A 22,559-nucleotide genomic window follows, 5' to 3' on the forward strand; every position below is an offset into this window, starting at 1 on the left:
CAACACTGTCTGGAGTGATAAGTTTCATGTTTGTCAGGTGGGCCTGACCTGGGCGCAGACTGTCACATGCATACATTTGAGGACAATTGCAGCATAATGAGGAGGAATGAAAATACGAAGGGAAGGGTACAGGACTGTCTTTGTAGGCCAGCTTAGTCACCTGTGGCCATGACTTCTATTCACCCGGCTGTCTGGCAGTGGTATATACTGGATAAATAGACACTAACCACACCCCGGAAGAAAATGAAGAGGGTATAAAGTTCAGGTTTTATGAAAACAATGGCAATCTATGAGCAGCAGGTTCCAAAGTACTGGGCCTGTTCGGTGTCTGTTGGGAGGAAGGGAGACAATAGCTGTGAGCTGGAGGGCAACTAAGACAGCTCAGTCCCGCTACATACCTTTGACATCTTTCCCACTGTGGACTTCCAGTATCCCAAGCACTTGGCTATTTCAGGGAAACTTGTTTCATTCAGTCTGCTGCTGCTGCTAAGTCGCTTCAGTCCTGTCAGACTCTGTGCGACCCCAGAGACGGCAGCCCACCAGGCTCCCCGGTCCCTGGGATTCCCCAGGCAAGAACACTGGAGAGGGTTGCCATTTCCTTCTCCAATGCATGAAAGTGAAAAGTGAAAGTGAAGTCCCTCAGTTGTGTCTGACTCTTAGCGATCCCATGGACTGCAGCCTACCAGGCTCCTCCATCCATGGGATTTTCCAGGCAAGAGTACTGGAGTGGGGTGCCATTGCCTTCTCTGTTCATTCAGTCTAGTGGGTTTTAACTTTTAGGACGCACAGGGCTCACCCAGGGAACTTTAAAAAAAATACAAATACTCAGGCCCCATCCAGAAAGATTCGGACTCAGTTGTCTGCAACGGGATCCTGAGTATTTTTGTGTTACTCCTGTGGGAACCGCCGATTAAAGTCATCATCTAGTGGCTTCATCAAAGGACAGGACTGGAAACGATTCAGGGAGATTCCAATCACATCTCCTGAGGGTGGGGAGAGAGGAACAGAATGGTGTCTCTTTCCACCCTTTGGAAATGACTTGTGATAATGCGAAAACTTCCTGCAGTTATCCAGTCACTCAGGTTTGCTGCCACTGGGGGAAGGCTAACCCGTCCTGTAAATCACAGGAATCGGGGCTCTGGCTGCACTGTCTAGTTTGGTTCAGTGAAACATTAACTTGTTTCTTTTTATTGTGGATTGTGGCAGGTTGCTCGTGAAGATGAGGTCCAGTTGTTCCTTGGACAGAATGGGCATGAGCTCCAGTGGCTTTCCTGGGGGTGGAGGAGGGGGAGCTGGGCATGAACTTGTTTAGGTGTGTCCTAGAGAGTGAGGCTCAGAGTCCACCTGCGGTAAATGTTTAACCAGAAGCACCTTTTCTGGTCTCTTCAATGTCTTTGAGTAGGTGAACTTCAATGGGGCTTTTGAAAGGTTCCGAGTGGATAGTTGTGCCCGTGGTCTTTTTTGTGGCCATGAGGGCCAGCCCTGGGGAAGGTCATGTAGATATTTTCCATCACCTCTCGGCTCCCAGAGGGCTGCTGTCCTCACAGAGATAAGTCCTCTCTACTTTCACTCTTTGCTCTCAAAGTATGGTCTTCATGGTCTTCGGGAATGACCAGTGGCCTTGCCTACCATCTGGCACTTGCTTCTCTAATTTGGAGAGTGCAGTGGTGATGAAAGCTTGGGGAAAAGCTGGGATAGATGCTCCGTGTGGGAGCTGGGGTGGGTTTGTCTCAGATGAGAAAGAAATCATGGTCTGTTTCGGCCAATGAGGCCTAGAGCACCACATTTGCAATTTTTTCAAAGTTTAATTATATTTTTCATAAGCATAGGAAGGGCTGATGAGAATATTGAGGTTGAAGAAATCAGGAAAAAATGAAGTCTGTAAGATTAATATTAAGAGCTATTTTATATATCTATATATCTGAATCATTTTGCTGTATACCTGAAACTGACATTGTAAACCAACTACAGTTAAAAAAAAAAAAGTAAAAATCTTAAGAACTATTTCAAGGTCCCAGTAGCTCACTTTCAATAAAGTTTAAATCTTGACTTTGAATTAACATCCAGCACTCATCTTGGGCTTTCACCACCCCCGCAAAAACAGCATTTGAATGGAGTTGTTATGAGAGGAGAAAGTACTTTCTGCATTGTTTATTGAGAGAGAGATAACTTTATACATCAGGAACTGGTGCACTTAAATTATATGACAGATGACTGTAAAAACTAGGGGTCTTGTCCACAACACAGTTTCTTTTTTTTATTATTACAGTTATTGATATTTTAAAAAATGATGTAAACAAAACTATGGATAACTTATGCCCAAACAAAAGGCAATAAAATCCAGAAAACAAAAACAATACATATATAAGTTACAGTAGATATTACAAATAGCTCAACACAGAGTGACAGAGTAATAGCCCAAGCCCCAAGTTTTAGACAGTTCTGTACAGCATGAACAGAAATAAGGGAAAATGACATCTATCTGACCCAGGAGCGTTAAGAACAAGTTGTGCAAAGACTTCCGCACCCCACGTTCGATACTCTTCATTTACAACCTACACATTTCCTCTCTTTTTACTGTTCTCTAAAGATAGATTTTTTCCCCCCCTTGAATGTTCTAGGATAGGCTACTCACAATAGGATCCTGAGAGGTGACCAAATCAGAACCTAAGCCTCTGGTGGTGAAAGCCTAATGTAATAGCTTGTTGGACTGCCCTCGCCATATAGAAATGCCTTCACTACAATCATCCAAGAGGCCTCTCACTTCCCACTTGGAAGACAGGTGGCAAAATAAAAGAAACCCTTTATACAGTAAAGGAAAAGAAAATCCTTGTGTTTGGGTAATTTTTTTCACCTGAAAAAGGCTAAGTTCACTGACTTTACAGATTGGAATCTAAATAACCAGTATAATTTCTCTACCCATTGGCCTTGACATCATGACATTCCCCTGAGTTTGGTTCATGGAAAGCAAGCAAGCAAGCAAAAGGAGTAATTTGAGAAACAGCATAAAACAGAGTCAAAACATTATGTGGTTGTGTTTTTTGTGTTTCCTGGGTAAGTGTCAATGGCGCCAAGGAGTGTTTCCACTAGTCTGCTCTGACAATGTGCTTCCAACAGGAACCCTTGTACTCATGAGGTTAAGGCACCAGGTTAAATGAAGGTGGAAGGTCTGGCATGTGCATGGAATATGTGGGCTCCGAGCGTGCCTGTGTCGAGAGCAGCCAGCAGGGAAGAAGCAAGGTGATCCATATTGAGGCAAAGGACCCTGCAGGCTTCAAGTGGGTCTGCTAGTCTAGACTAGAAGCACGAGGCAGTACTGTAAGGCACTCCTATGGGGAAAAAGACATGAATACGATGGTCAGTGTGAGGAGCCATGAGCCCCAGAGGTCCACCAGCCAGTTTACCAGGCCTGAACCTGGGCTCAGAACTGCGGCAAGGAAGGTCAAGGGAAGGGAAGAGAGGCTGGTCTGCAGCTCAGTGGCCTAGGAGGGTATCTTATTGTGCTAAGAGTTGCCATAAGCGCCTGAATCTTCTACCTGGGTAACAACTGGCTTCACTGCAGACCTTCCTAACAAGAGGGCGTCTCTCTCTACAGGGAAAATCCAAACAAAACAGCAGCTGTCTCTTCACTCGGGGTTAACAGTGCCTTCCATTACCTTGGAGGCCACTGCAGGAGGAAAGGGCTCTATTGCATGATCCCTTGGAGCCCATTTAAAATAAAAGCCCTGACGACTGTGGGTGTGCTTGAGACGGTGTTCCACACTTTTCTTTTGACTTTTGTCAGTGACTTTTGACAATGGCTTGGGGTACTGGTACTTCACTGTTGAAACACTGTTTCCCATGATAGAAATCCCATTTGTCTGTTTAGATGAGCTGAGCAGGGCTTGTTCACCTGTCACTGGGTTCAAGTAGTGAAGTAGGGCAGTGAGTTCTACTAGACTGAGGATTGGAAGAACAGTGCAGAGGACACAACACTCAGAGCTGTTTTTAATGCCCAGGTGTTGGCAAGGACCAGGGAAGGGAAAACAGAGAGTGGTTCCAACAACTCAGTTCAGGCCAACGAGGGCACGTTCACTTCGTTTTGCCCCAACTCTCTACTTTTCTCACATTGTCTTAGAGGAAGAAAAGTAGTAAGACAGGAACCTCAAGCAAATAAGGGGGCGGGGGGAACTGCACTTACCTCTCTTTACTGGGGGAAGTAAAAAAAATAAAAAAGAAAATCACCTTGTGTTGACTCCAGGCAGTATTAGAATCAGGAGCTGAAGATTTACTTCACAGTCTAGTTACTTCAGTCAAGAGCAGCCTGTCAGTGGAGGTGAGGAACACTGCCCCCACACAGCAACAGCAGCGTTGGCTTAACCCTAAATTAGGAGCCGAGTGTATCTTGGCTTCCTCAGATCATGCCTCTGTTTGCAGAAAATGCTCAGTTCGGCTTCACACAAGTCCTACCCTGATGCAACGATTTACGTGTGGCCCTTTCTGGCTCATGGGTAGAGACAAAGCCACAGGTTTGGAAGTCATGCCTTTTCGAGAAGGCATGGGAAGAAACTATCCAGTGTCGGTGTGCAGTGTGTACAGATGCACAGACAAAAACAGACAAAAACAGACGCTGGACCCCATGCAAGGGGACTCGCTGTAGCTTAGCAATGGTGGCCTCCGTGCAGCCAGAAGGAAGCCAGGCACAGTCCCTCAGCAGGGGTCTGAAGGACACCACTGGGTTGGCTGGAAACCACAAATCCCAAGTCCTAGCGATATTCCCTTCTTGGTGGAGGCCTAGTCTGGAAGAATCCAAAAGCGATTGCCTTCTCAGCTCATCAAATATTAAAGCTCCTAGAGAGATTACTCTTAAGCACAATGATCATGAAGACGACCATAATACCGTCCCCTGAAAAGGCAATGAGGCAAAGGGGGAAGATGGGAGTTTTATGTGGCTTTCACATACAGAGCTTTCAACTTGGAGAAAGAGCCACCCTGGAAAGAACATGACTCCCATCCCAGTTGACTGCTTTTTAAGTACTTTGCGGCCTTCCTGCTGCGGTGCAAACTGAGGTCTATTTTAGGAACCGGCTTTTTTACTGCAGGGTGAGATGCCAGCATTTCACCAGGCTTGGACTGTCCCACAATCGAGTTTCTGGCACGGTGAGGAGGGATTTCCTCAAGTGATACACCAGGGAAGGGGCCTTTCAAGAGAAAAGAGGTTCCCTGAAGTTGGCTGCCAGCCCTAGGAGATTAATGGGCCATTTTCTCCTGGGCTTTATGTACAAGATATTTAATATGGGATGAAAAATGGACTATGAGGGAAAGCAGGTATTAGCTTAGGTCTTAAGGAGGTGGTAATCCACAGATTTGCTTTCGTTTCGACAGTTTCTAAGTAGTGGAACAATTACCTACAGTGCACCAAGTAATTTGTTAGGGTCGAAAACAGTAAGGGCGTTCAGGTGTGCGCTAAGGTATCCTGGGTTGAAAACAGCAAATTTGAATTTTCGTGGCAGACCCAACTGCTAAGCCAGCTCTGCCCTGTCCGTTCATGTTTGGGGGTTGGTGGCTGAGTGTGTCATGTAGGCCTGCGGCTGGCACCGGCCAGGCTGTCGGGGCTCCACAAAGAGGAGGGAAATGGGCTGCTGGGGTATGCTTCCAGCTCTGGTAGCTGATGGTGATAGCACATTTATCATTTTTTTTCCCTTTCGAAAATAAGCAACAATGTGGGTGGGAAGTTCTCCTTAGAGGTTCACAGGGATTGCCACTATTCTGCTGGGCCTCGAAACAACCCTGGTAAAAGCCAAGGCCTTGGGAGCACAGACCCAGAGTATCAAGCCGACTCTCAGTGGGTCTGACCCTGGGGCCTGTGAGACAGGACAGGAAATTCTGTACATGCAGCCAACGTGCTAGAAGGGAGGAGATGGCCCTGTACTCTGGGTCTCCAATTGCAGTGTGCTAGGGATGGCCTTGCTGACAGTTGGAGTCACAGATACATTAATTACGGCGAAGGCAGAAGTAAGCTACAGTGACAGGGAGCTGGGGGCGGAGGGAGAAGGCACTTTGCCATCGGAGCACATCTGTTTTATAATAAGCGGGTCTGTAATTCTCTTGTGAAAGATCACGTTTTGCTATCTTCTCTGAGGCTGGAATATATAAATACTGTATTTCACGAAGGGGAAGAGGAAAGGGGAGATGATCAAATTTGTTTGCCTGTTTGCCAGCGCTTGTTTGAGATTTTCCACCCTTTTTCTTTTGTGTGTAACAGTTTCTATAGAGTGGGGTGGGGCGGGGAGAGGGAGTCAACTTGTTTTTCTAAAAGTAAAAGGTACCGTAAGGCGTCTCATGAATGGGGCCCCGGCCTTTTAATAAGTTTTCATGCCTTGGCTACAGCTACTGTATAATCAGAAGATAAATGCATGAGTGGTGCTGAGCTATTAACGTTGAAATGTGTGGTCTGGGGCCAAAGGAATGGGTGTGGGTTGAGAGGTGAAATGCTCATACCCAACAGTCTGCACAGAAGTGAGTCTGAAATGTCACATCTCCAAATGAACAGAAGCATCATGAGCTGGGATTGGAGGGAGCCAGGTGTGGGAAAAGGAGCAGTGGGGTTAAATGTCCCATGGGCTGTGTGAACACTGGTTCTCTAGGTCCTGCTAGGAGTGTAGCTACTAAACCATGGAGGCTTTGAAGGCATCTGCTTAGAGGAACGGTAAGAATCTTCTCATATAACCTACTGAGAATTGCTTAAATATAAGCTTATTTTTTGATTCTAGAAAGAGTTAAGGTGGAAGGAATGGGAGCCATGCTTTCTGGTGCCCAGCTATCTGCCATTTTGGTCACCGTGGCCACTGTGCTAAGAGGGTGCTGCAGAGGGAGAATACCCCCCTGCCAAGTGCCTGAGCAACTCACTCTCATTCTCATTCCTTATTAGCTTAGCACTTTGCATCTCACTTCACGGTGGCAATGATGCATGTGCGTGTATATATATATATATATTTAAATAATATTAGATTTAATTCCTTAATTATATTTGTCAGTTTGGTATTTTCTTCATAGTCTAAAGTTGGTACTGTGAAGTTCCAAGGTGCTCTGATTTTTCAAAACAATTAAGAAAGTATGAAAGCAGACGTGGTGACATTGACAAATGAAAGGTAGGAGTGAAAGGGCAATGAAGAACAATAAAAATAAATAAAGTGTAATGAATAGGTGGGAACTCCCCACACAGGATTCTGTGAAAAGAAAACTGCAGATCCTGTCTTGGAATGTGTGGACTCTACACCCGACCTCCTGGTCTACACACTGATGTATTTAACAATCTTAAGCAATTTCCTCCAGCCAATTTAAAAAAAAAAAAAAATCATCCTGTCACCCCTGGAACTCCTGGAAAACTGCTCTTCAGAGCCATGTTTCCAGCCTGGCAAATACGGTCATGTCTCTGGGCGGGTGTTGGGATTCGTACCAGCAAACAGATGGACAACATGTAGGTTACTGAGGTCTCTTGTCAGGAAAAAATGCTTTCTGAGATTAACTTCAGAACAATTTAGCTCCTCTAATAAATTAAGGACACACGCTTTCTGTCAGAGGGAGCCTGCACTCCTGATTTCCAAGCTGTTTAACTCAGCTTAGGGGATCCCAGCCTTTGTGAAGACACGGAGGTGGGAGCTGGGACATGGGCTCCTGGAAGGATCCAGGAGTCACTGCTGTGTTTTGAAGCTTTTCTTATGAAACTTGATGATGGGTGCTTGCCTCAGTTACCTCATCCTCTGTGAAGGCTAAAAATAAATAACACAAAAATAACTCAAAGCACTCTTCTGGAGAAAATGCTTTCTCCTATGTCTTGTGTAATAAATAGCTCCTGAGAGCCCACAATGTCTGAACTATACAGCCTTGTGTGTAAACCATGTTTGGCTTGGGGGCAAAGCAGCTGAAATTCATGGCTAAGTGTAATCCCGCTATTGGTAACCTCTTGAGCCACAAAGCTCCATGGACCTTTAAGACAATGACTTATACTGAACATACGTACAGGACGTATAGGTATGTGTGCATGTACATTTATAAATATATATATCTAGCTGAGGATGAGACATTAACTTCCCCCAGAGGGGTCTAACTGTCTAGTTTGGAAGCCACTGGGGCTGATGGATGGTTGAGAGGTCACCGCCCGGCCTTGGACTCCTGCTGAGTCAGGTGTTCTGGTAGGACAGCTCAAACATGTTGCAAGCCTCCTCCAGGCTCTCATCCATGTTCAACCTCCGCCAGAAAGACTTCTGCTTCATCTGCAGCTCTCGGCGGACACATCGCGGGCAGGGGACAGACTTCTCTTTGCATTCAGCATGGAAAACAGCTCCACAGCTTTCACACCTGCAAGAGCCAACCACGGAGATGATGAGTAAGGTTGAAGTGAGCAGGGCAGGAGGCTGGAAGTCCAGACCTCTGCACAGCTCAGGTCACAGCCTTTTATTCCTGACCCCTCAAAGAGACGTGACTCATAGAAGTGGGTTCTTTCCTTTTCCAAAAGACTCAAAGTTGAATTTCATTTGAAAAACATGTGGGTTTTTTTTTTTTTTTTTTTTCTGATTAGAACTACCTAGGGACAGGCTTATGTTTTCTGGGTGAAGGGGAGTCAGCAGTCAGTTAGCGATTTTGTGATCATGGTTACAATCGACAGAGCTCTAGAAGCTCCATGTGTTAGCTTGACTGAGAAAGAAGTGGGGGTAGTGACTCTAGGGTGAAGTGACAGAAAATAAGAGTGGAGTGCCCTGCCAACTGAAAACACTCCCAACACCAGTGACAGCCCCCGTGTCACAGCTGTGAAAATGTGGCTCCTCACTTCCGCTAACAAGAGCCAAGCGGTTCCCTGTCACTCCCTACCTTTATTTGACACTTTGCAAAGTGTCAAAATGGCATACTTTCAATTTCTGAATGATAGACTGTGGTCTGTTGCTCTTTTGAGTTTTGTTTTTTTAAATTAGAAACTCCCTCAAACCTTTCTATAGCTAGCTTCATAACACACGTGGGAACAGTAAAGCATGAGAGAGTGGGGGAGAGATCTTGTTTTTTAAGAAAAACAAAAAACACACAAATGCTGTAATTTATAGAGAGGAGACATTCCAGGTGGATGATGTTGTTTGGCTTGGTGGAAGCCTGTAGGAGTCTAAATGGCTTGTTTTTACTGCAAAGCCTTTAATAATGAGTAACTGACAAGCTTCCCTAGTGGCTTAGATGGTAAAGATGCCTGCAATGCAGGAGACCTGGGTTCAATCCCTGGGTCAGGAAGATCCCCTGGAGGAGGGCATGGCTACCCACTCCAGTATTCTTGCCTGGAGAATTCCATGGACAGAGGAGCCTGGCAGGCTACAGTCCATGAGGTTGCAAAGAGTCAGACATGACTGAGTAACAGTTTTCTCACTTTCAACTGACTAGCACAACTATAGCTGCTCCATTGGGTGGCTTACCAGTGGGGATTAAGTTCTCATCCTTCCTCACGTGAGTGACAACCTAGGACCTCATCCCAGGAGCCCAGGGAACTGGGCCTGTGTGATTTTGCTCCACCGACAGTGTCCATGCAGGTTCAATGATGGCTGTGAAGGAGCCAGTCCTCAGGGCTCAGCCTTATGCCTCCTACTTTTCTTTGAGTTTCAGACCTGGGTGTGAGATGGTCTTTGGAGCACCACTCCCTGGCCTGCTATTGGCTCAGGATTCAGAAAGTTTGGTCAAAGGAGGATCTTCCCACCCACTCTGGTACCCAGGAGAGAAGGCAGGGACTTAGCGGGAGAGGCACTAGTGTGTGGGGAGGGGCTGTATCTACCAGCTTAAATCTGTATCTGTATCTATCTTAAATCTGTATCTATCTGTATCTACAGATTAAAAGACAGAAGCTTCACTGTACCCAGTGGTCTCTACCTCCAGCTCAGCTATCTGGTCTAAATACTGCATAGCAGTGGTTAGTAGTGCAGGCAGGGTAAGATGGCCTAATGCCAATCTATCTTCAGATCACATTCAGCCTATAGGACTGCCATGGATGGAACTGTGTGCCCCCCAAATTCCTATGCTGATGCCTCAACCTCCAATGTATCTGTATTTGGAGATGGGGTCCTCAGGAAGTAATTTAGGTTCACTGGAATCATAAAGATACGTCCTGATCTGATATGATTTGTGTCTTCATAAGAAGAGAACTAAAGAGGAACTAAAAGAGCCTCTTGATGAGGGTGAACGGTGAGAGTGAAAGAGCCAACTTAAGACTAAATATTAAAAAAAACTAAGATCATGGCATCCGGCCCCATTACTTCATGGCAAATAGAGGGGGAAATGGTGGAAGTAGTGACAGATTTCCTTTCTTTGGGTTCTAAAATCACTGTGGATGGTGACTTCAGCCATGAACTGCTTCTTGGCAGGAAAGTGACGACAAACCTAGACAGTGTGCTGAAAAGCAGAGACATCACTCTGCCAACAAAGGTCCATATAGTCAAGGCTATGGTCTTCCCAGTGGTCACGTACAGTTGTGAGAGCTAGACTGTAAAGAAGGCAGAAGGCCAAAGAATTGATGCCTTTGAACTGTTGTGCTGCAGAAGACTCCTGAAAATCCCCTGGATAGCAAGGAGATCAAACCAGTCAATCTTAATGGAAATCAACCCTAAATACTCACTGGAAGGACTGATGCTGAAGCTGAAGCTCCAGTATTTTGGTCATCTGATGCGAACAGATGACTCACTGGAAAAGTCCCTGATGCTGGGAAAGATTGAGGGCAGAGGAGAAGAGGCTGTCAGAGGATGAGATGGCTAGATGGCATCACCGATGTGATAAACATGAACTTGGGCAACTCCGGGAGATGGTGAGGGACAGGGAGGACTGGCATGCTGCAGGCCATGGGGTCACAAAGAGTCAGACATGACTGGGTGACTGAACAACAACAAGAAGGATAACAGAGAGCCCCTTCTCCTCCCCTGTCTGTACTCGGAGGAGAGGCTATGCAAGGACTGAGGCAGGAAGGCAGCCGTCTGCAAACCAGGAAGAGAGCTCTGGCCAGAAACCAAGCCCTGCTGAACCCTGACCTGGGACTTCCAGCTGCCAGCACTGTAAGAAATAAATCCAGTCTGTGGTATTCTCTATAACAGCCAAAGCTGACTAAGACAGTGACCTTGAGGAAGTTACTTCACTTCCCTGAGCTTCAATTTCCTTATCTGCTAAGTTGGGTTTCCATTAACATGTACCTCGTCTGGTGCTATGTGGCTCAAATGAGATCACAGATGCAGCGTTTGCACAGTTCCTGGCACCTGGTTAACACTTAATAACACAGCTGAGGCGGCTTCCTCCAGTGTCAGCAGCTACTTGCTGCCTTCCTGCAAGTCTTCATTTCAGCCTGATTTCACCTATGCCACCGTGGTGACCTGAGGGCACTCTGATCAACCCCGTGATTTCAGAGAGAGGAAACCTGAGGTTCTAAGTGGGGTAGTAGTTGTCTCACGAGGACACAGCGAGTGAAAGCCAGAGCAGAGACTAGAACCCAGGACTCCTGGCAGCCCAGCCAAGGCTTGTACCCGAGGGCTGCTTATCTAAGTGAGAGCAGTGCGTGATCACGGAAGGACATGTGGGACTTCAAGTTAGAATCCTTGGGTCCAAATCTCTAATCTTTCTTTGAGTGACCTTGGGCATGGAATTTATATTCTTGGTACTCACAATGACTTCCTTCCTAGTCAGTGGGGTTCTCAGACGAAAACGGGTGGATGTATGTGGAAGGGCCGGTCAAATGGCAAGTGGTTTGAGGAGCAAGCAAGGGGGTACACCAGCTCCCATGGTGACACTGGCACCTGCCTTCTTGCCTGGAGCTGCCAGGCTGCCATGGTGAGGTCATCATTATCATCTCTCTGGCCTCAACCCCTCCCTCCTTCCCAGGAAGAGTGCAGGTGGGGAATGAAGGGCAAATGCAGGTGTCCTTGGGCCTCTCTTGTCTGGCCGGCTCCTCTCCGGTGGCCTTGTCCTCAGTGGGTCACACCTCTGTAACCTCCTACTACTGAAGGGAGATGAATGATAACTTTAATAAATTTCCTCCTTCCTGCCTCCTCGATCCTGCTGAGTTAGTCAGTGACTTACACACCTAGGGATGTTACCCTAGGGAATGACTGATAAGGAGACAACCGCTGGTTTCCTTCAGTACCACTCCCTGTCTCTGCTGATACCCCTCTCCCACCCCACTGTGAGTGGAGAGGTTGAGTCTTATCAGATACTTCTGGTGCAACAAACACCCATGGGGTGATGGAGGGACACCTGCTCTTTCTAGCCAAAGGTCACTAACTGGAAAATAAAAAAAGTGTAAGATAAATAAATGAATGATTTCAAAATAGAACCAAGTCCTATTTTTTTTTAACAATCTGTAACCCAGCAGGCATCTTTTGACCTGTATAAGTGGATAGACTTATCAATGACGTTCCCAAATTCAGAGATTGTACTGTTAAATTCCCCCTCCCCACCCCCTGCCCCGATCCTCCCTTTACAGAAAAGGAACAAGGGCAGGAGAAGGAAGGAGGAAGAGAGACTCTCACATAAGAGTTATGAGCTCTGTAGTAAAAATGTAGTATGCAGTGTTTACTTACATTAAATGTAATGTTTATTTACATTAAAAATGCAATATATAGGTATTAATTATAGGTATTCTCTGAGAATAGGACTTTACTAAAAAGAACCTTTCACGCTAAAAAGATTCACTGACCCCTTAGTTTTTACTGAATTTCTTAACTGTATTAAAAATACAAAATACAGTTAAACATAACTTTTAAGGAACATGTCTTTTATATAAGGCATAGCTACCAATGTATTTGTCTGGGCAGAAAATTGCTACAGATAATGAAAGAGCAGCGTCCCTTTGGCATTCCTCAGTGATACATCAAATGAAAGCCAGCACCTTCATTTCTGAGTCATCCAGTCCAGCAGTCAGCAGTGTTCTGGATTCTGCTGTGGCCCCTGGAGAACAAAGACTGTGTAGCCTCCCTTTGCAGTGTCGTGTCATGGAGGATGTGACTGCATAGACATATACTTGCTATAACCAGGGCCACGCAATAGATTTTCCTATTTTTTCTTGAAAGCATTCACTGCTTCACCTAATCCAGGGATCTCACCTTGGCGCTAGTGATGCTTGGGACTTACGGTTCTTGTGTTATTCCGAGCACTGTGGGCTTCCCAGGTGGCGCTAGTGGTAAAGAATCTGCCAATTTAGGAGACGCAAGAGACATGGATTCGAACCCTGGGTTGAAAGATCCCCTGGAGGAGCAAATGGCAATCCACTCCAGTATTTTTGCCTGGGAAATCCCACGGACAGAGGAGCTTGGTGGGCTACAGTCCACAGGGTCGCAAAGAGCTGGACACGACTGAGCAGAGACACCACCACCACCTTCTGAGCACTACAGTATGTTTAGTGTTATCTCTGGACTCTGCCCACCGGATGCTAGTGGCAAACCCTGCTCTTCCCGTCAATGCCTCCAGGCACTGCCAAATGTCCCTGGGGTGGGGTGGAGGGTAGGCAGTGGGAGGAAACCTTCTGGGTTGAGAACCATTGACTCAACCTGTCTGGATAAGGTATCATAGAGAGGGTACCCAGGGAGTACATAAACAGCACCCTCTCCAGGTAGAATGTGCAAGAATTTCCCGTGGGCTTACAGTGGCAACCCACTCCAGTACTCCTGCCTGGAGAATCCCATGGAGCCTGGTAGGCTACAGTCCATGGGGACACGACTGAGTGACTTCACTTTCACTTTACAATCAAATTAACCAATAAGGTCCAGTGTAGTGTGTTTATTCACATCATTTTCACAAATATATATTTTAATAATCATTTGATTAAAATAGCTGAAACTCACTTAGCATTAACCATCCTATGGTTTCTAAAATTGGTTTAGGCCATCATTTAAGAAGTCCATACCCATGGCACAATTCTGTGTATTGACTGTGCTGTGCTGTGCTCCGTCACTCACAGTCGTGTCCAACTCTTTGCAACCCCCTGGACTGTGGCCCACCAAGCTCCTCTGTCCATGGTGATTCTCTAGGCAAGAATACTGGACTGGGTAGCCTATCCCTTTTCCAGCGGAACTTCCCAACCCAGGAATTGAACTGGGGTCTCCTGTGTTGCAGGCAGATTCTTTACCAGCTGAACTACCAGGGAAGTCCATGCATTGACTAGCAACCCTCAACTTTCTATCAGCTCACTTTGATTTTTCCATTCTCCCCAAAGGCCATCTTGGTGACTGACCCTGCACCACATTTATCCCCTCTTTGGCCAAGAACTTCCAAGGTATTTCTCTGTGGTGTTCCTTCTTTGAGTCCTATCTAAGCCATCTAGAGAACCAAAACTAAATACTTTTCTATTTGCCCCATAAAATAAATCTCTTTTACCTAATTGTGAAGCAGTTCAGTTTCAGTGACTTCTGCAATGGAAAGGAGACCAGTAAAATATCAGTGAGGCCACTTACTGCAGAAGGGAGAGCACAGTGAGAGAGAGTAATCCTGAAATCCTGTCCCTAGTATCACTGGGATCTTGGAGAACTTACTTCATCTCAGAACCTCACTTTCCCCAGAAGGCTATGAGAAAGCTGGATTAGATGGTATTTAAGGTTCCTTAAAATCCACTCCAGTGTTCCTGCCTGGAGAATCCCATGGACAGAGAAGCCTGGTAGGCTGCAGTCCATGGGGTCGCACAGAGTCGGACATGACTGAAGCGACTTAGCAGCAGCAAGGTTCCTTACAACCTGCAGATTTTGTGCAGGGGAAAAAGAGCTACTCTGGGTTTTATCTTCTTCTTTCCAAACTTCCATGGCCCCAAGTCTGTGGATGAATGAGTGGGAATGTAGTCCTGCTGGTCCCTTCTCAGAAAAATCTCAAACTGACAAGCTGGGAATGAATGAGCCTTAACATGAGATGAGCCTTAAAGTGAAGAGTGAGATTTTAAATGTTATTTGCATTCATTAGTCAAGTGATGAAATAGCTGATATGTGCTAGTACATACAGCTCTGATCATCAGGAATTTGGCCAAAAGAGTTGACCCTGCCCTTTCAAATAAAATTTCAACTAAACATTAAGGACTTCTCTCTAAGTTTTCTCTCAATCTTCATCAGCATCCCTTTTCCCCAAGAAAAATCCCCAGAATTGTTAAATGTTGCGGGGTTTTTATTTTGTGGGGGTGAGGACTGGCTAGAGGCAGGAGTCATTCACCAGCCTGCATAGAAGTACTTACTTTTGTGTTTTAAACACTGGGACAGCCACACTGGAGAGGACCGTGTGCCGGTCAGTACAGTGTATGCCAGAGGATGTGTGAGGAGAAAGGAGTAACTCAAGGTTCGAGTCTGCGGAAGCCCTAGGGGTCAATACCATTAATGACTGGTGCGCCCCTCGCAAATTGGTCCCCTTCCTTGGAATGGGGCAGAGGAATATCTCCACCAGCTAGAGGAAACAGAAATCTCATTCTATGTCTTAATAAAGGCATCATCAAACGAGACTCTACTGTTGTTCAGTCGCTAAGTCGTGTCTGACTCTTTCCAAGCCCATGGACTGCAGAGGCTCCTTTGTCCTTCACTATCTCCTGGTCACTCAAAGTCATGTCCATTGAGTCGGTGATCCTATCTAACCATCTCATCCTTAGCTGCCCCCTTCTCCTTTTGCCTTCAATCTTTCCCAGAATCAGGGTCTTTTCCAATGAGTCAGCTCTCCACATCAAGGGGCTCAAGTTTGGAGCTTCAGCTTCAGCATCAGTCCTGATGAATATTCAGGGTTGATTTCTTATAAACAGCCCTAAAACTTGGCTTACTGACCTACAGCAAATGAAAGAGAGGTCCAGAACCTAGAAATTGAGTAGTCAATTGCCAAGAGATTGGACAGACAGGATGTTCTTATTACAAGCTATCAAATTCAAGAAAACTCACCTGTGACAAAACTAACAGAACTAAATATGTGCAGGGGAAAAGGCTTGCTTCTCGAATACTATGGCAAAGAAGCAAGAATTTCTGGCTGCTGAGAGTTTCCTGTTCTGGAATGCTGATGATGTGAAACCAATTAGAGACAGGCTGATGATGGCTTTGTCTGTGCCCTTCCAGCTTCTAGCTGCACACAGGGAGGTCACAGGAAGCCGCTAGAGGCCTCTGCCCCAGGTTGAGGTCACCGAGATGCTTCTACTCTGTGCATGTTGGGTTCCTCCCTGGCTGCATTTTTATTTTTGGCTCAGGCAATGACCTCAGATATTTCACTAGGATTGAAATTCAGGCTTAGCTTGGTTGGATCTCTGACAAGGGAAAGACAGGCCCACAGAGCAGGGTGAGCTCTGGCTGATTTCCACTCAGTGGAGCCCACGACGAAAAGGGTGGGGCGCAGAGTAAGTGCACATTATCAGGCATGTGTGTGTGGTTTGGGGTATGGCTGCTATGTAAGACGCCTCACAGGGTCACTAGTTATTATCGGTTTTTCTCAGAAACCAAGATGATTATTCAAATCTCTTAGCTAAGGGAGGTAGTTATTGGGGCCTGGTTATTTTCATGTTTGGGGTTGGTGTTTCCTTCTGTTCTTGAGTCAGTAAATGGATATCAGCAAACAATTTATAATTTGCTTAAATAGGAAACCAGCCAATATCATATCCAGCATGTCTGTCTGTGTGTGTGTATGTGTGCTATGCATGTACTTACATAGCTATATATATGCTGTTTAGAAGAATACACAGAATATGTTACTAAACATTCAAAGGTCAAATGAATTAAATATGATTTAACTAGATGATACAATCTAATAGATTCATTCTTTTGAATGAATGAATGAGCAAGCCTTGTGCTGGGATAACCAGAAATCCATTCCCCAGGTACCCTTCGGTTCTCGACCCGCCCCCCCACCCCCCAAGCAGGTGGGAGGGGGGAGGGAGACAACAAAGGGTCTGGCTCCTTGGAGAGTGGGGGCAGGGATGAACTGCATCTGGGTCCATCACATTTAGGGTTGATAACTGTGATTTTTTTTTTTTTGGCGGAGGGGTAGGGAGGTGGGTAGTGAAAAGGTATCCCCTATAGTTTGATTGGAGTTCTATGAGACTAGAAAAGATCAAAGATCCAGTGCCTTTGGCTAAATGTCAGGCAGATTTAGGCAGTTATGTGCTAATTTGTAAAGCTATCCCAGTAGTTCTGAATCGTAAAATGCACAAATTAGATATTTAAATCAGACAACACCTATATGACCCTTTGCCCCTATTTTTACATAAATTATCCTTAAAATAGCTGTCCTAGTTGTATGCCCTTTTTAAATAAGCCAGTCAGTAAATAGATAAACATGAAATGAAATAATAAAATAAACTGGTGGCTTCTCTGGTTCCAGAACTAGTAAATGGTGGGTCAACTTTGGCAGTGATTTCTGTCTTCTGACTTAATTCTAGCCCTCTCTCCACGTACTAGCCACATGGCCCTTAAGTCACTTAGTATATCCCCAAATACCTGCTAAGACTCAAATCTGGGAAGAACAATTGGTATGCCCTGAAATGATCTTTGTATTTACCTTTTAATCCCTGAAGTTAATTAAGGCAGGTTTTCCCCCTGATTACAGCCCACAAAGCATTTGGTTTTCACAGGTCTTGCACTTTTAGTTTGTAAACCCAAGCTCAGCTAATACCTTTGACAAGAGCTTTACTGAAAATCTTGGCTTTGAAAATAGAATGTAAACAAGGGTTAATTAATTCATTTGCTAATTTTGCTACCCTACTGGGGACAGTAACTCACCATTATCTTTAGTGCTAATGCTTAATAAATGCTTCTTGCTAATTTGCAGGTGGTGACAGGACTTCTCGGTAATACTCCACGTATGTAAAATCATAATAGATTTGACCTGAATGAAATATCTTTTTGGAGATAGGGAAAAACTGGAATTTCTGACACTTCTAAGTTTTTGTTTTTTTTTTAAATGGTTCACCTGGCAGCTAATATCATTCTCAACAGACAAATGTCCATTACTTCAGGAAAATCTTGTTTTAATATTAGAAAAAGTAAACTGAAGGAGGATTTTAAAATTTTCTACAATTTTTGTGAACAGCTAGGATATATCACGATTGAAGCCATTAAAAAACCATAAATAAGAGCAATGGCTTTCTGTGAAAACCTCTAAAGTAGTTCAAAATATCTAAGAGTCCAAGAGATGTTTAGAAATATCTTGCTACATCTAAGATAAAGACAGTAAATATAAGAATAGTATTAGGCTAATGCAGATTTAAAAAAATATATATGAAGTTATCTTATGTATATAGACTGCTGTTTAATTTACCAGCCTACCTTTAAAATGTAAAACTGAAAAATTTAACTGTCAAGGTTTGAAGTAAAACCTCTTTAAAAGAAACAATAATTTATAAAGATAGATACCAAGATTCTGATGGGATTTACTAGTATTTAACATACTACATTTCAGTTCCTCAAGACACTTGATGGAACACACATAAAAGAAACTGTCAAGCATGGGTACATTAGAAAAATGCAAAAAAGTTCAGAAGGTAAATCTAGTTTAAACAGTATGATTAGTTGCTTAGGAATAAGTTAAATGATGTAAATTTAAAAGGAGAAAGGCATTCAAATAAAAGACCCAAAGTGTTTTGTCATTACTTATTTCCCTATTTGTCTCTTCTCATCAATACAATTTTTTACAATACAGTATTACTTTATTTTCGAATACTCAATGTGTTCTAGGCCAATGGTTCTCAAAGTGTGGTCCCTGGACTAGCCAAACCAGCATCACCAGAGAATTTGTTAGATATGCAAATTATTGGGTTCTACGCCAGACTTACTGAACTGTAAACTACAGGGTGGGGCTTGTCACTCTATTTTAACCAGCCCTCCAGAGAATTCTGATGAATAAAAAAGTTCAAAAACAACTGCTCTAGGCCAGTCATTTCCAAAGGCAGTTGCTCTAGTTGATATATTAGACAAAGCTATTCTATGTATTCTTGGGGTTCCCTGGTGGCTCAGATGGTAAAGAATCCACCTGCAGTTTGGGAGACCTGGGGTTTGAACCCTGGGTCAGGAAGATACCCTGGAGAAGGAAACAGCTACCCACTCCAGTATTCTGGCCTGGAGAATTTCACGGACAAGAAGCCTAGCAGGCTACAGTCCATGGAGTCACAAAGAGTTGGACATGACTGAGTGACTTTCACTTTTCATTCTAAATACTTAGAACAAAAATATGGACTTAGCAAAATGAAATAGGAAGTGAGGTTAATTACTGTTTTTACATAGGACTTTACATTTCATGTCTATTAATATTTTCCTATGGCTGATAAGTAAGCATCTCATTTTATTTTGCTTTTATCACAAAATGGAGTTGTTCTTATATTTATTGGCCATTTGCATATTTTTTCTGTATATTGGTTTGTGTCCTTTGCATTTCCTAATGACTTTTATAGATTTCTTTTTTTATATTCAGGAAATTAATGCTTTGTCACATGTGTGGTAATATCTCTCCAAGTTTCCTGTTTACATTTGCTTTTATCTGTAAAATTTTAGGCATTTAACTTTTAAAAAATGTATTTAAAAGCATTTCGCTTTCATGGCTTCTGGGTTTGTGTCAAGTTTAAAGAGAACTTCCCCATTTTAACATGATAAAATATTCACCCTTCTTTTCTTCTAGTACTTTATGGGTTTTTGTTTTGTTTGTTTTATATATTAACATATTTGATCCATTTGGAATTTATCTTGACGTAAGGACTATGGTAAAATCCAACATTATTTTTCTTTCTCCAATGGTTATCTGGTTCCCAGTTCCTTTTATGGAATGATCCATTTTTGTGTTACTAATTTGCTGTGCTACCTTTATTGTGCATTAAATTTCCTTATAACTTGGATTTATCTCCATGCTTTCTGAAATCCTATTCCACTGATTTATTTTCCTATGCGAACACTATACTGTTTTATTTTTTAATTTTATTTTAAAAAATATTTTAATTTATTTTTTGGTTGTGCTTGGTCTTAGTTGTGGCACTCGAGATTTTCAGTCTTTGTCACAGCATGTGAGATTTTTAGTTGCAGTATGCAAACTCTTAGTTGCAGCATCTTGGGATCTAGTTCCCTGACCAGGGATCAAACGAGGGCCCCCTGCACTGGGAGCGAAGAATCTTAGCCACTGGACCACCAGGGAAGTCCAAACAGTATACTGTTTTATAATACATTCGGATATCTGGTAAAAAACAGTCTCCCTTCAATAAACAACTTTAGAATTAATCTAAAGAGTTATAATTAACATAACTAATTAATTATAATTAATATAATCTAAAGAGTTAATCAATCTAAAGAGGGCTTCCCTCGTAGCTCCGTTGGTAAAGAATCTGCCTGCAATGCAGGAGACCTGGGTTCAATCCCTGGGACGGGAAGATCCCCTGGAGAAGGATGTGGCAGCCCACTCCAGTATTCTTGCCTGGAGAATACCATGGACAGAGGAGCCTGGCAGGCTACAATCCATGGGGTTGCAAGAGTTGGACACGACTTAGCGACTAAACCACCACCACTCCCCAAAGACTTATAAGATTCTATCTTGACTCTATTAAGTTCAATGCTGTCCATCTTTATGTTTTTTTTAAATGAAAAACTGTGAAGAAGGCTGAACACCGAAGAATTGATGCTTTTGAACTGTGGTGTTGGAGACTCTTGAGAGTCCCTTGGACTGCAAGGAGATCCAACCAGTCCATTCTGAAGGAGATCAGCCCTGGGATTTCTTTGGAAGGAATGATGCTAAAGCTGAAACTCCAGAACTTTGGCCACCTCATGCGAAGAGTTGACTCATTGGAAAAGACTCTGATGCTGGGAGGGATTAGGGGCAGGAGAAGAAGGGGACGACAGAGGATGAGATGGCTGGATGGCATCACAGACTCGATGGACATGAGTCTGAGTGAACTCCGGGAGTTGGTGATGGACAGAGAGGCCTGGCATGCTGCAATTCATGGGGTCGTAAAGTCGGACACAACAGCAACTGAACTGAACTGAAATGAAAAAAGTTGAAATATATATCATCAACCAATTAAATGTATATTATAATTTTATTTGTTGTTGTTGCTGCTGCTGCTAAGTCACTTCAGTCGTGTCCGACTCTGTGTGACCCCATGGACGGCCTCCCACCAGGCTCCACCGTCCCTGGGATTCTCCAGGCAAGAACACTGGAGAGGGTTGCCATTTCCTTCTCCAATGCATGAAAGTGAAAAGTGAAAGTGAAGTCGCTCAGTGTTGTCCGACCCCTAGCGACCCCATGGACTGCAGCCCACCAGGCTCCTCCGTCCATGGGGTTTTCCAGCAAGAGTACTGGAGTGGGGTGCCATTGCCTTCTCAGTTTTATTTAAAAAGAGATGCAGCAGTATAAACATATCAGGTAATCAAGGACCAATTCTGACTTTTTTTTCAGTCTTTAGATATTTGACATTTTGAACATCTCAGTTATTTATTTATTTTTATCTTTATACAGTGACAAAAGTATTAACTTTTGGTGGGTTAAACTAATAGACTGTGTACATGTTTATTAGATTAGAAAACATGGTTTAACTATTCAATAATGTATAAGGTTTTAGCCTAGTGTGCTTGAACCAAACGTGTTGAAAAAATAATCTAATAATGCGTAAAACATTGAATGAGAGAAAAATGCATGAAAAACATGCTTTTTTTTTTAGCAGCTCCTTTCATTCAGTGAGAACATTATTTGAAAATTTCACTTCCACTCTGCATATTAGTAAAAGCTGGATGGGGATGGAACCCAGGTCTCCCACATTGCAAGCAGATTCTTTACCATCTGAGCCACCCAGGGAAGCCCAAGAACACTGGAGTGGGTTGCCATTCCCTTCTCCAGGGGAGCTTCCGAACCCAGGAATCAAACTGGGGTCTCCTGCATTGCAGGTGGATACTTTACCAGCTGAGGTACCAGGGTAGCCCCTGAAACTGATAACATAGTAATAAAAAAGTGTTATGAATAGTTACACTATGTACACAAGTAATAAGCAGACACATTATTGCAGGAAGTCACTGCAAGTTGTATTTCTTTTAACCCTGTGAATATTCACTCTTAAGACAGGACTAGGGTGGAGAAGGCTAGAGGGTTGTGTATCAGCAAAGGAAACTCTCAAGGGGAGCAATGTGGTCATTCACTGGGAGAAGCCAGTGTGTGCCTTTCGCTTAGGTCTGGTTAACAACGTGCTTGCTAACTAATAACTAAGCCTTTCAGTGTCTCTGGGAGGTGACTTGGGCAAGCCCTCTAGACCCCTCAGTAAGAAAAACTTAAGCAGGAAACTTTTGTGGGGTTAGGTGGGGAAAAGGGTTAAGAACTGCTCTTGGGTACTTCTAAGCATTAGGGTTTGCCCGATTAGATCTGTCTTTTTCATTTTTTAAAATTTATTTATTTTTTGGCTGTGCTGTGCAGCTTGTGAGATCTTAGTTCCCTGACCAGGGATTGAGCCTGAGCCCCGACACTGGAAGCAAAGAGTTTTAACCACTGGACCACCAGGGAAGTCCCAGGTCTCTCTCTTCTAAATAGTGGACCTTACATAACTCTCAGGAAAGAGGAGGAAGGCAAAAGTCACCTTTCATGCTTGCTGCTTTGACATTCACATCACT

General features: G+C 44.0%; 1 protein-coding gene across 1 annotated transcript in view; it reads right to left on the reverse strand.

The window, feature by feature from the left end:
* Positions 1-2,136: 2,136 nt before the first annotated feature.
* The window catches only part of PLEKHM3 (pleckstrin homology domain containing M3), a 223,345-nt gene continuing 202,922 nt past the window's right edge, over positions 2,137-22,559 (reverse strand). Inside the window, exon 8 of the mRNA XM_027565778.1 lies at positions 2,137-8,340. Within this exon, the coding sequence (XP_027421579.1) occupies positions 8,163-8,340 (178 nt within the window). The 3' untranslated portion in view covers positions 2,137-8,162. The remainder of the gene's footprint in view (positions 8,341-22,559) is intronic.

This window comes from Bos indicus x Bos taurus, chromosome 2, assembly GCF_003369695.1.
Source record: "Bos indicus x Bos taurus breed Angus x Brahman F1 hybrid chromosome 2, Bos_hybrid_MaternalHap_v2.0, whole genome shotgun sequence".
In the NCBI taxonomy this organism is placed as follows: Eukaryota; Metazoa; Chordata; class Mammalia; order Artiodactyla; family Bovidae; genus Bos; species Bos indicus x Bos taurus.